Source organism: Copidosoma floridanum, unplaced genomic scaffold (assembly GCF_036245765.1).
Source record: "Copidosoma floridanum isolate Cflo_tuat_1 unplaced genomic scaffold, Cflo_Japanese_pri ptg000014l, whole genome shotgun sequence".
Taxonomy (NCBI): Eukaryota; Metazoa; Arthropoda; class Insecta; order Hymenoptera; family Encyrtidae; genus Copidosoma; species Copidosoma floridanum.
In genome coordinates this window covers 2,304,369-2,316,264 of record NW_028321891.1, presented here as the reverse complement: position 1 = coordinate 2,316,264, position 11,896 = coordinate 2,304,369, and the positions used below count along the sequence as shown (strand labels likewise).

The 11,896-nt window shown below is 33.5% G+C and overlaps 2 protein-coding genes across 5 annotated transcripts; one reads left to right on the top strand and one right to left on the bottom strand.

Annotated features, from left to right (window-relative positions):
- Window positions 1-302: 302 nt before the first annotated feature.
- On the bottom strand, window positions 303-5,700 carry LOC106638265 (Acyl-CoA synthetase family member 3). Of its 3 annotated transcripts, XM_014351360.2 has the most exons (10): window positions 5,639-5,700; window positions 5,228-5,427; window positions 4,883-5,120; window positions 4,301-4,618; window positions 3,989-4,000; window positions 2,905-3,262; window positions 2,667-2,812; window positions 1,916-2,155; window positions 1,650-1,828; window positions 303-1,586 (listed from the first exon to the last, which is right to left on the bottom strand). In XM_014351360.2, the coding sequence occupies exons 2-10, from the start codon at window positions 5,354-5,356 to the stop codon at window positions 1,323-1,325; spliced, it is 1,884 nt and encodes a 627-aa protein (XP_014206846.2). In that variant the 5' UTR covers window positions 5,357-5,427; window positions 5,639-5,700; the 3' UTR covers window positions 303-1,322. The 3 variants fall into 3 exon arrangements, with proteins under 3 accessions (XP_014206846.2, XP_089448124.1, XP_014206849.2); XM_089591998.1 differs by lacking the exon at window positions 5,639-5,700 and having other exon boundaries at window positions 5,228-5,591; XM_014351363.2 differs by lacking the exons at window positions 3,989-4,000; window positions 5,639-5,700 and having other exon boundaries at window positions 5,228-5,589.
- Window positions 5,701-7,094: 1,394 nt separating this feature from the next.
- On the top strand, window positions 7,095-9,651 carry Fnta (farnesyl transferase alpha). Of its 2 annotated transcripts, XR_016293031.1 has the most exons (6): window positions 7,095-7,488; window positions 7,683-8,037; window positions 8,111-8,311; window positions 8,379-8,565; window positions 8,636-8,861; window positions 8,997-9,651. XR_016293031.1 is itself a non-coding variant. In XM_014351364.2 (5 exons), the coding sequence occupies exons 1-5, from the start codon at window positions 7,338-7,340 to the stop codon at window positions 8,729-8,731; spliced, it is 990 nt and encodes a 329-aa protein (XP_014206850.1). In that variant the 5' UTR covers window positions 7,095-7,337; the 3' UTR covers window positions 8,732-9,651. The 2 variants fall into 2 exon arrangements, 1 of the variants encoding a protein (XP_014206850.1); XM_014351364.2 differs by having other exon boundaries at window positions 8,636-9,651.
- The last annotated feature ends 2,245 nt before the right edge of the window (window positions 9,652-11,896 follow it).

Genomic DNA, 11,896 nt, shown 5'->3' with positions numbered 1-11,896 from the left:
ACCCCCGTGAAACAACCATTTTCGGGATGAGGACGATCCAGGGTACGTACATGGGCCCTGCATGTGTGTATTCATATATGCGCACTTCCGCCCCGGAGTCGAAGAATAGAAACAACGCGCTGGAATGTCCTTGTTTTTCGGTGCGTAGGACGCGTTGGAGGTTTTTTCTTGCGAGTGCGTGAGCGTGGAAATATTTTTTTTAACATATTTCCGCCACTCTGTATACACGAGTGGTTTCTCAGGGTATTCTTTTTTTTTTTTTTTGGTAAAGTGTTGTCGGTTGGCGAAATGACAAATCCATGTGTTTTCAAGTTATTTATTCGATTCAAGTATGGCTGGTGAATGACTAACAAAGTGTCAACAGGACAAACATGCGTATAAATTGTTAATACAATGTGTTTTCTATATAGGCGACGCTCCATCTCGTCATCGTCATCGATTCGTTTGAGCATAATTTTTTTTTTTTTTTTTTTTTTTTTTTTTTTTTTTTTTTTTTTCCTATCTCAAGGTATATGTATACGTAATTCTACAATCGCACGCTTCTTACTAAAAAATATATTTATGTGTATACATGTATAGTTGTTATGATTACTCGTTATTGTAACAATTTAAAAACGACCATGCGGTTTGCACAAAAATTTCGTGCGGTTAAGATTTTTCAATGTTTCATTCGGATCGACTTACAAAATTAATCGTTCACTATAACATGTAATGTTACTTACAACTATTCCTCATCACGCTGTGTTCGGCAGTTGGCCTACATGCCTATGTAACGCGTGATATTTATCAGCAATACCCGAAAAACAAAAAAGTATCGATGACAATGGAATTTTTAATTAACAATAATTAATATCGACTATTAGCGCGACATTTCTAACCCAGCGTTTATGGCGAGTGTAAACGTAATAAATTTGTATGAAAGTATACAGTACTCCTTCACCGTTACTTTGTTTTTATGTCTTTGGTTTGGTGTCAAAGTTTCGAAAAGATATGTTTTGGGAATAAGATATATTTGCCTTTGTAAGTAAAACTCGTTGAAAAAAAAAAAAAAAAAAAAAAAAAAAAAAGAACAAACAAAAAATAAATAAAAATCTCAAGCGTTTAAGCCGATTTCTACGAATTCGAGGAAACAATAATTTACTTTAATCTCAGTCTCTTCAGACTGGCCTCAGACCCTTTACGTAATTTATTAAGACGGATCCCTCTATTTGTGAAACACTGACAACGAAAAAGATTAACCACTGAAAATCGGCCAATATATCTTACGACGACGAACAAAAGAATCAGTCAAGGGGGGTTGTAAAATTCGGGTCACGCACCACTTATTTATTTCCTTCCTTCTTTCCCTCGACTTCCTCGGGACTGCTCTTTACCTTATCTGTTTTTTCCTCCGTAATTTTCCCTTCGGGAAAGAGTATGCGAATAATGTCAGGTTTGTTTACTTTACCCATGCTGTTTTTCGGGATCTTATTGACGACTTTGAGTATCGTGGGAGCGGCATAAGCTGGAAGTACTTTCTTTGCAAAGTCGCGGAGTTGCGAGAGAATGAGTTCCGAGCCCTCGTTCAGTACTACAATAGCTGCGACCTATAAGTATAATTATACATATTTACTCTGACGAATCAAATTTTAGGACTTTTTAAAACTCACCTTTTGGCCCCACGTCAGGTCTTCTACGCCAACGACTGTGCAATCTATCACATTTGGGTGGCCTAATATTACAGTCTCCACTTCCACCGCGCTGACTTTGTAGCCGCCGCTTTTGATGATATCAACTGAGCTACGCCCCAACATCTTATAAATACCTTTGTCGAATTGTACTGTGTCATCTGAAAAAAAAAAAAAAAAAAAAAAAATCATACATATTTGAGATTATTGAAGAAAAAAAATCAATTTTGGCAATGATTAAAACGTACCAGTTTTGAACCATCCATCTTTTGTGAAGGATTTCTTAGTTGCTTCTGGCCTTTGCCAGTATTGCTTGAAAACACCATCCCCCTTAACTTCCAGATCTCCTGTCACGGGTGCCTTGGAACTAGCCAATATGTGACTCGATTTTGAGTTACCCTGAACTAGAATTTTTGGACTGCTTTCATTTGCGGGGTTTGGTTCGGTCAGTCGAACTTCGACTCCCGGCAGCGGCGTTCCAACAGTGCCTACATCAAATTTTATTATTGACATAGCCGTAAATTACATCCGTCAGAGGATCGTCCATAAATTACGCCGCTCTGTTTTGGATCATATTTGTATATACTCCCTCCCTCATCTTAAGTGAACCGCTGTTTCTTTTCTTTCGATACGTTACTACCGAGAGGGAAAGTAGTTTTTCAGTTGTGTACATTAGGATTGTTTTTAAATTTCCCGACATTCACGACACCACATTTATTTACCCAAATTGGAAAAATACGTATAATCATAGAATAAATTATAGTGGAACTTGTGGAACATAACATCAATCGATATTGTTTGTCAAAGGGAAGTTTGATTTAACTGCATTTCTCGTGACTCTGATACTCTTTAAAAGGTTCGTTAAGCTTTTAAAAATGCTTGACTCGATTTAAAGTTAAAACTACAGGCTTTTGGCTTAGTCACGCCCTACTCTCAGAGGACCATGACGTAGTTTATGGACAGTCCCAAAGAAGCTGCCTAGGGATTAAAGGACTATACCTGGAATGCGATCTCCTTCGAGAGGATTTGACAAGACCATGCCAGTTTCAGTCATACCGTATCTTTCAAGTAATTTGTGTCCTGTGATCTCCTCCCACCTATCGAATATAGGTTTCGGCAGTGGTGCCGAGCCGCTTATCATCAACCTTAAATACAATTATTTAAAACATGAAAAGTCACATTGTACGTTACATGAATCCTGCAAACCATAATTTTATCTGCGAATTAATTAGCTGACCTAATTTTAGTGGAGCATACGTTGTGTATGTATTCTTTGATCTTTTCATTTTTTGCAAACAATTGATCGTAATCCTGAATGAGCTTCATATAAATCGTGGGCACTGCCGCAAATACATTTATACGCTCCGTATTTTGTAGATTGACAGCGGTAATCTGCGCCCAAACGCCTGCAGCCGAAAATTTCGGTAGCATGACACATCGTCCTCCCACGTACAGCGGGCAAAGTAGTACATTGATGATACCATGCACGTGATGCAGAGGTAGTGTGTGCAGGAATATGTCTTTCTCCGTGTGTTTCCATGCTGTGATTAGTGACTTCACCTGTGCCTGGATGTTTTTGTGGCTCAAAACCACACCTGAATCGATGAATAAAATTTACTTGACAATTATTAGTTATCAGCATATAAAAATATTATTCAACACATAAACAAATTTCAAATCACATGTAGTGGGAAAATTTTTGGTAGTCACTGTCAAAGTCACGGGATTGTTTTTTAAATTTAAATCAACACTAAACTTCATATCTCGATGAATTTTTACACAAATAATGACGTTTAGTGTTGATTTAAAGTCGGAAATGAACAGCAATACATTTTGAATTCTAAAATTTATATTTCGCCAATAATTAATAAAAATAATAAAAAAAAACACAATTTAACTTATACACGTTAACACCTCAAGTATTGTGAAGATTGGTTTACTCATTTGCAAGTTGTATTTCACAATGTTTTAACGTGTTTACATGAATAATTTATAAGTGTAAGTCAAAATAAATTGATGGTGTAAATATTTTCATTATTGGCATCAGAATTTTTAATGTATTTCTGTGGATTTTTACTTACAGAGACATCAACAAATCTTGAGGCAAATGTTATCACACAAAAAAATGCAAATAAGGTCCACAGAAAGGTCAGTCTACTTTTCATTTTTAATTAATTCATCTTATTCAACTGTTGGTAAAAGCAACTGTATTACCAATCACTGATTAATTTTTTTTTATGGGAGTTTTTAATTTTTATCGACAGGTAACATTTAATTAATACATTTTCACTTGAGATTTCAGTTCAAGACAAACATCTCACCTCCCGCTGCTTCTGTACTTAAGACAAATGTTAAGAGTAAGCCATCGAATCAATATGTAAACGTAAACCTCAAAAGATAACATTATTTGCTTTTATTAAATAAATTACTTTTCTTCAAGTAACTACTGACTAAATTAAATAAATATAGTATAATATAGCATAATAGTACTACTATTTGTCGATGTACCAGCATGAAAAATCAAAACGTGGCCAGTACTCTAAAAATTGTAGTTCTTAAGAGGTAATAATTGTGAAAAGCTAACTTTAAAGTAACAAATCAATTTCATAAGTTTCAGATTGTTTGAGAATTACCTTTTGGTTTGTTTGTTGTGCCTGAAGTGTAAACAAACATTGCATCACTTTTGTTGTAAAAATCTCCAGAAACACCTGCATCAAACGCATTTCCAAGGTCACGCTCAATGAGTACCTTGTTATTGGCTTGCTTGCCATCCGGTTTCATTGCCAAAACTCTAAGAGCATTATCAAAAACTATTAGATGTCTTTTGCTTTTGGCTATGATTGGTTCGATGACTGGCAGGTACTCTTGATTGGTTACAATAACTTTTGCATCTGAATCTGTGATGTAGTATTCAAGAACAGGAGTTGGATGTTGATCATTCAAAGGCACAGCTGCACAAAAAAGAGATATTTAATACATTTACAAACATGAATCAAATTCATTATCATCGGTGTAAAAACAACTGAAAGATAAACTGTAAATGTGGGCTTCATGTATGTGATAACTTGGAGAAACATTAACGTTATGACAAATATTTTCCAAGCGCTTACATTATCGTTAAATTTGATTGTTATGATAGATAGAATGAACAAAAAAAATAATTCAAGTTTAACTTATTTGTTCAAGTCTTAGCGATTAATTGAGGTTTTATTTACCTATCTGACCACTTATCCAACAAGCCCACTGACAGATGACGTAGCTTGCATCATTCGGCAACAGAAATGCTACCCTCTCTTGACTTCCTTCTCCCAACAATCGATTCAAATCATTGGCAAATTGTTTTGCACTAAGAAACAAATCTCCATAAGTGTAGTCTCCGTGCATGTCTCGTAATGCTGTTTTGTCAGTGTATTGTGAAGCATATTTGAAAACAGGTACCACATCATTGGAAAACTGAGCAAAAAATGTAATGTTTTTTATTAGTACTGTATGATATAGAGCCAACTCTATCAACGATAACTACTTAATTGGAGACATCAGTAAAAATAGTAAAACAATACCTGAGAATTTTCTGTTGTGGAATTCAAAGCAGCATGAGTCTGCTGCATACGTTTGGCATTGATGGCTTTTTGGCGTCGGTTTAGCGTATTCATCAATGTGTGAAATTTTCTTCTGATCAAGGAACTCATTTTGCCTTTTGTTTTTCCTTCACAATTTGTTTAAGTACGATCGATTATTCTTGAACTACAATAGTAGTCGTCTGCAACACAACAAATTAATAATAAATGCTGCGCTTCTCAGTTCTGATGCTCGTTCGCGTTCAGAAGACAGGCACACCCGAACAGCAGCATGACCACAGAAATAAAAACAAAAACAGCCCGCGCGAAGCAACGCCGCAGATAAATATCTTAAAATAATTTATCAACTGCGCGGCGACGATGCAGACGAAAGAGAAAGGATGACAATCTAACCTTAAACGTTGTTACTGTGCATGTAGAGGGACGAGAGGGAGTATGTTTGTGCCGTTGTGGTGGTAGCGTCTGGCGTGGTGCAACATTAGAGAGAGAGAGAGAGAGAGAGAGAGAGAGAGACTCTAAAGATTCGAGTGACCTTGAAAAAATGCCGATTGTCAAAACAAACTACAATGCGCGATCAACTTTCAAAGTTCTACTTATAGCTAATGACGGTAAACGGTCCAACAACGTGAAGTGATTACGTGAATTACGTCTTATGCACCTGCACTTGCACCATTAAAATTATCTACGAAATTTACACCGTTTGCTGCAGTAAGTAAAAGAAGTGAAAAGGATTTCGAAAAGGCGTCAAGCCTCGGCAATGCAGATTTTGCGGTCCTCGCGGTTCGTGTGTGCACTGATAAGTAGCACAAATAATGTGTTATCGAGCATTGCAAATATTGCAAAAGAGTTTTCGCTTCACGTGAACTTTGAACATAAGTGCGTTCGCCCCTACTCTTTGGCTACTTATTTCTTTTTTTGGCTTCTCTGATGCGCTCTTTACGCGTATGACCGGCGTGAGGCGTGACACTACCGTGGGATATAAATTAAAATTTTTTTTCCGATATCAATGATTAGCTTTTACCTTTACGTCGTACCTTATTTTTAACGCTTTTTTTATCGTATTGTAAAGGAATGTCGTAACATGCATTTTTACGAACTTAACTAAAATTTTGAAAATTCTATGAAGAATAAAATTTTGTTTTATTTGTCACCATTTTTTTCGGGTATCTTTTTTATTTACAGGATAAAACAATCATTAACCACATAAACCACATGAATTCAAAGTCAATATTTTAAAATAACATAATAATAACAACAAAAACAATAAATTTAATAAGCGCAATAATACCATTAATCGTTATATAAAATTAAAATTTGTTTATTGTATTTTAATCAATGGAATACATAAAACTATTGAAAACCCTCTATCCTTGTCATTTAAAAATATTGTCGAATCAAAATATTGCGCTCATAACAAGATAATAATGATCGAGCTTCAACTATAATTGAACTGAGACTTTTCTTGCGCTCATTCGCGCAATCGATATAAGTTGTAAAACAAATTGTAAAAATAGCTCAAATATTTCAAAATCTTTGATTGGCAAATATAAAAACACACGTGTCGATTTTACGCTTCAAATTATATATTCTAAATTGATGCATTTGATGGAATTTAACTCGGAATATCCTTTCTTTGGATTAGAATTAAAAAATTCGGATTGCAAAGATTACTATAATTTGGATGAAAAATACACTTTTTAACAAAAAAGCCAAAATACTCGATTTTCCAATTTTTTGAATACGAGCGCGAAAGTAAGTTAAATTTTTACTCAAATACCTACAAACGGTAACGATTTAAAACCCCATATAATTATAGCAATATTTAATTTTAGAAAACACTTTTTTTGGAGAAGCGCAAGAAAAGTAACTAAGTAAGTACTTACTTATGTCAAAAAAAGGTTCAACGACAAATGATTTCAATTGCTCAACAACTCCATTGTAATAACACGCGGAAAAAGGATAGAGAAAACGTTGGGGTGGGCTTATTGGGCATCATCAGCCGGCTGCAATAACAGCACGAAAAAAGACGGGCTGCTTTGGCGCAGCTTGCAAATTCCTGACCTGCAGGAGTTACGGCCTCGAAGACGATAGGATGTCGGACAACTCGGACGACGAGACGAACGGCGAGTATGTCTCGACTCACTGGCAACCGTATTCCGAGAGGCTCGAGTGGCGAGACGTCCGGCCGATCGAGCAAAATGACGGGCCCAACCCCATCGTCTCCATAGCTTACTCGCCCAAGTGTGAGTTTTGTTTGTACAATTGAATACTTAGTCGTTTTTTCATCGTCAAATTTAAGTACTGTTGTTCGAGGGATGATTATAGTCGAAATTGTATGGGGTGGCACAAGCTTGTAACATAACCTATTGATATTAGGGGTGTGTGCGAGACAGACTTGTATTTTTTTGTTTACATCAGTGAATTTGTCTTGTTTCAGTCGTTGAGGTGCACAATTATTTTAGAGCTATCCTTGATTCCAAGGAAAAGTCAGAAAGAGCCTTGGATTTGACTGCGGAATGTATTATGTTGAACGCAGCGAATTACACAGTGTGGCAGTATAGAAGAGACATTCTAAAGGCACTTGGAGTGGATCTCAAAGATGAATTAAAGTTTATTGAATTAATGACTAATATTAATATGAAAAACTATCAAGTCTGGCATCACAGAAAAGTCATTGTCGAGTGGATGCAAGATCCAAGCTCAGAGCTCAAGTTTACGAGTACTGTTTTGCTAAAAGATGCCAAAAACTATCATGCCTGGCAGCACAGGCAGTGGGTCATGACAACATTCGAGTGAGTAGTGATTACTTATTGAATGACATGAAACTTAGTTCTTTACTTGTATGCGGTATTTTTTTTTCCTTAGTTTGTTTGAAAATGAACTGGAGTATGTTGATGAGTTGCTGACTAAAGATATCCGTAACAATTCTGCCTGGAATCAAAGGTACTTTGTTCTAAATAACACCACCCAATTTGAAGAAGAAGTTATTGATCGTGAAGTCGATTTTACAATCGAGAAAATTTTAGACGTACCTGACAACGAAAGTGCTTGGAATTATTTAAGAGGGTGAGAATGTCTTTGCTTAAACTACTGTTTATAAAAAAATTACCAAACACTTCGTAATTTGTTTCAGAATCTTGGATCGTGATCAAAATGGAGGCTTACCTTACAACAACGAAGTACTGAAAATGTGTAAAGATATGTACAATGACGGTTATAGAATAAATCATTTACTGGCTTGCATTATTGATATTTGTGAAGAGAGGCATTCCAGTGACGAATCAAAAGAATCCCTATTTCATATTGATACAGCATTTAAAGTATTATTTGTTTTTTTGTTCGTTTTAACATTACTTATCCTTGATTATATGATAAAATTTTTTATTTTAGCTGTGTACAGATTTGGCCAAACAGTATGACAAAATCAGAAAAAATTATTGGGAGTTTAGGAGTCAGCAACTGTTGGAAAAGTTTAACTCAGTATAATTGTAAAATATCAACACAAGACTGCAGCAGATAAGATGTTCAGGGTATCCAAATGGTTGGCCCCTGATAAACTATACAATTCTCTGAACTTGGATGATAAAAAGTACGACTTAACGTAGCCTATGAATTGGTAAACATTTATATTACTGTTACAATTTTTAATACAAGCAATCATAATCAAAGAGTGGTATAAATGATCTTATAAATAGATTTTATAAATTAAAAAGATGTATATATAATTGAAAGTATACTTGGTGCGTTTTAGACACGACTGCTCCTCAGGGATGGCTTATACTTTTACCAGGGCAAAAAGCTTAACCACAAATAAGTAATGTATTATTGGGAGAGGATAAGAAAGAAAAATTTTTTTATCAGGGGCTTAGGGTCAGTTTAAACCATTTGCCAATCATGTATTGCATTGAAAAGATTTTGTGAAAGGATAACAAAGTTCTAGCATTTACTACTGGCCTATAAGGAAATTAATTTTTTCGCTTTAAGTTCGATTGTTTTGCATAAATATGTTCTAGAAGAAAGTTTTTATTTTCTTTTATTTCGTAAAAGCTCATTTTTTTCGTAAAAGTTAAAAGCTTTTGGTCAAAAAAATGTCTATCATCCAACTTTTTATGCAATGATGAAATTAAAATTTTTGCTTTGGTGATAATGTATTAGTCGTGCCTTACATACGAAAGCACAGGTTTTTCGTTTTGTAAAGCAACTTGTTATAAATGTTGAATAGATAACTGGGATTTTAAAATATCCCAAGTATTAAAATTTACAATTTTATTAAAACTGAGGCCTACTCGACTTGCAATGATAAAATAAGACACCAATTTTGATAATGCAAAAGCATTATTCATTCAGCATAGCCGTTGCCACAAGATTTTATAAATCAATATTAACAAAACTCGTTTTAATTAATAAATGTGTAAAATAATGTATAAAAATAAATGTTTTTATGAAATGAAAGAAAAAAATTGATTTTTAAAAAATTAGTTTGTTTAGGGAAAATGATCCAGCCAAAAGAACATGAGTTATCTATTTATTTTACAAAATAGTTACATACTCCCTTTTGAATACATATTTAAATCATTCACTCGCTATAATTGTAATAAAAATAAAAATCGAATAGTGAATTAGACTTTGTGACGCAAACTATAATTATAGGTTTATATAATGTATTATCGACTCTTATTGAATGACTTTAATGACAATGCAAGGGCTTGTACGCAAATTTTGCATTTCATTTAACAAAGTATTTATTACTTATTAACTTTTTAAACTAAATTTTACTTTTTACGAACGCATAGCTACAAGCTGATATGGTAGTGTGTCTTAACTTTGTTTTTTATCGTATGTACCAAAGTTGCTAACTCAATTTTTTTTATCTCAATTAAAGGATAAATCCTTTAGCGATATTGGACTTTGTTAAAGCAAATTTAGAGTAAGATTTCATTTCTTTCTGTTCTCATCTCCATGTTTTTTTTTTTTTTTTTTTTTTTTTTTTTTTTTCTCTTTTTCGATGCATACAAAGCAATGGGCAGTGTTATGACTGCACTATGACTATTGTTTTCTCTTTTGATTTTTCAAAACCTAAAATTTTTAAAATTGTAAGTATCTTGGGAGTAAGTGTTTGAAACATACTTTTCATTCTTACTTATGGTTTTCGTTTTCTTAACACACATAGATCTGATTCTATTTTTCTTTAAAAGTTTTGACATTTAACAATACATATTCTGGCTATTTTCTGTATTATTCCAGTATCTCAACAATCTTCATTTTGCGGTTCCGTTGAAGATTCTCTATTGACATGAAATCATTATTAACGCATTAATAAACTTCTGAGCAGTTACCCACATAGATGAAAATAAAAATTTATTTCGTATTTTTTAATAATATTAACAAAATGTAATTTTTACACATTTATCAACACATAATAAAGATATTGACAGTAGACAAAATTTTTCAAAAATACTAATAGTAACAAAAATTATTTTCCTAGATTAGGAATGTTTTTTCGCATTCCCTTATCATTAGCCTTTTTACAATTTACTATTTTTTTACCATCGCTTTATATACCCCTAACATTTAACAATCAACATCTAAACAATTACTTTTGTTATTCATAGTTGAAAGTATAACCTTTTTTCTACCTTCGTTTAAACAAATTTATTTCAATGAGTGAATGCCAAATAATTAATTAATTACGAACGATGCCATTTGTAGATATAATAATTCCTACAATAATAATGTTAATAAAAATAAAAATTTTATTTTTAATAATGCAGTAACCCGATGTGTGAATACACTGTCACTTTGGTCTTTGGTCGTTTTCGATATTTTTCTGTTCTTCATTAGTAAAATTTTCATTTAATGAACAATTTTCAAACATATATAGTTATTACCATTGACATACAACATATACATATTACACCGAAAATATCGCCTCGTGGATTTTACTTTTCGCTTGATTTCCCATTTTTTAATCATACCGCCCTCTGCAGTTTCTGTATTTAAAATTACTCTCATATAATCTTTAACGCTTCAATATTTATATATGCACTTTCATACAACACATCCCTGAATTGTTGAACTTTTGTTCGTCGTGACTTGCCTGAAAATTCATTACAAATATTCAATATTCAATGTCCCATAAACTTTTCTCAGTCCATCACATAGACATACAATGCAGGATCCCTATAAAGCTATTTACAACCTTAGTGTTTTATTTCAATGCCGTTTGTTACCCAAAAAATTGTTAAAATCGAATGCATTCGGAAGAATAATAATTTATACGTATTAAAAATAATTATAAGGCCTGGATTGGATCTCTACAGCGAACAACTACGTACACTCATGTTATACACTAAACGTTTTTGCAATCTCTACATCTCACTGCCCGTGCTTGATCCAGTGCACAAACATCGTGCATATTCGGCTTGTTATACATAATTCTTTTTTTTTTATTTATCTTTGTATTTATGAACTACGTGTATAGTTTATAATTGGACCATCGTCAGTCATTACAAACAAAGCACGATCATATAATATTTGTGTTTTCGGATTTTCACCAGTGTATAATACTTATCGGGTTCCATTGTCCATTTTCATTTTTTTATGGGCTTATAAAATAAAGAGAATCGTTTTTATTATTTTGTATTTTTTTGT

What these genes read in the sequence shown, in the direction of transcription:
- Fnta (XM_014351364.2), top strand. Translation starts at nt 7,338, where the DNA reads ATGTCGGACAACTCGGACGACGAGACGAACGGCGAGTATGTCTCGACT. An exon ending in TGGGTCATGACAACATTCGA is followed by an intron (nt 8,038 to 8,110) that starts GTGAGTAGTGAT and finishes TTTTTTCCTTAG; the next exon opens with TTTGTTTGAAAATGAACTGG. An exon ending in ATATTGATACAGCATTTAAA is followed by an intron (nt 8,566 to 8,635) that starts GTATTATTTGTT and finishes TTTTTATTTTAG; the next exon opens with CTGTGTACAGATTTGGCCAA.
- LOC106638265 (XM_014351360.2), bottom strand. Translation starts at nt 5,356, where the DNA reads ATGAGTTCCTTGATCAGAAGAAAATTTCACACATTGATGAATACGCTA. An exon ending in CCACAACAGAAAATTCTCAG is followed by an intron (nt 5,121 to 5,227) that starts GTATTGTTTTAC and finishes TTTTTTGCTCAG; the next exon opens with TTTTCCAATGATGTGGTACC. An exon ending in TTGGATAAGTGGTCAGATAG is followed by an intron (nt 4,619 to 4,882) that starts GTAAATAAAACC and finishes TTTTTTGTGCAG; the next exon opens with CTGTGCCTTTGAATGATCAA.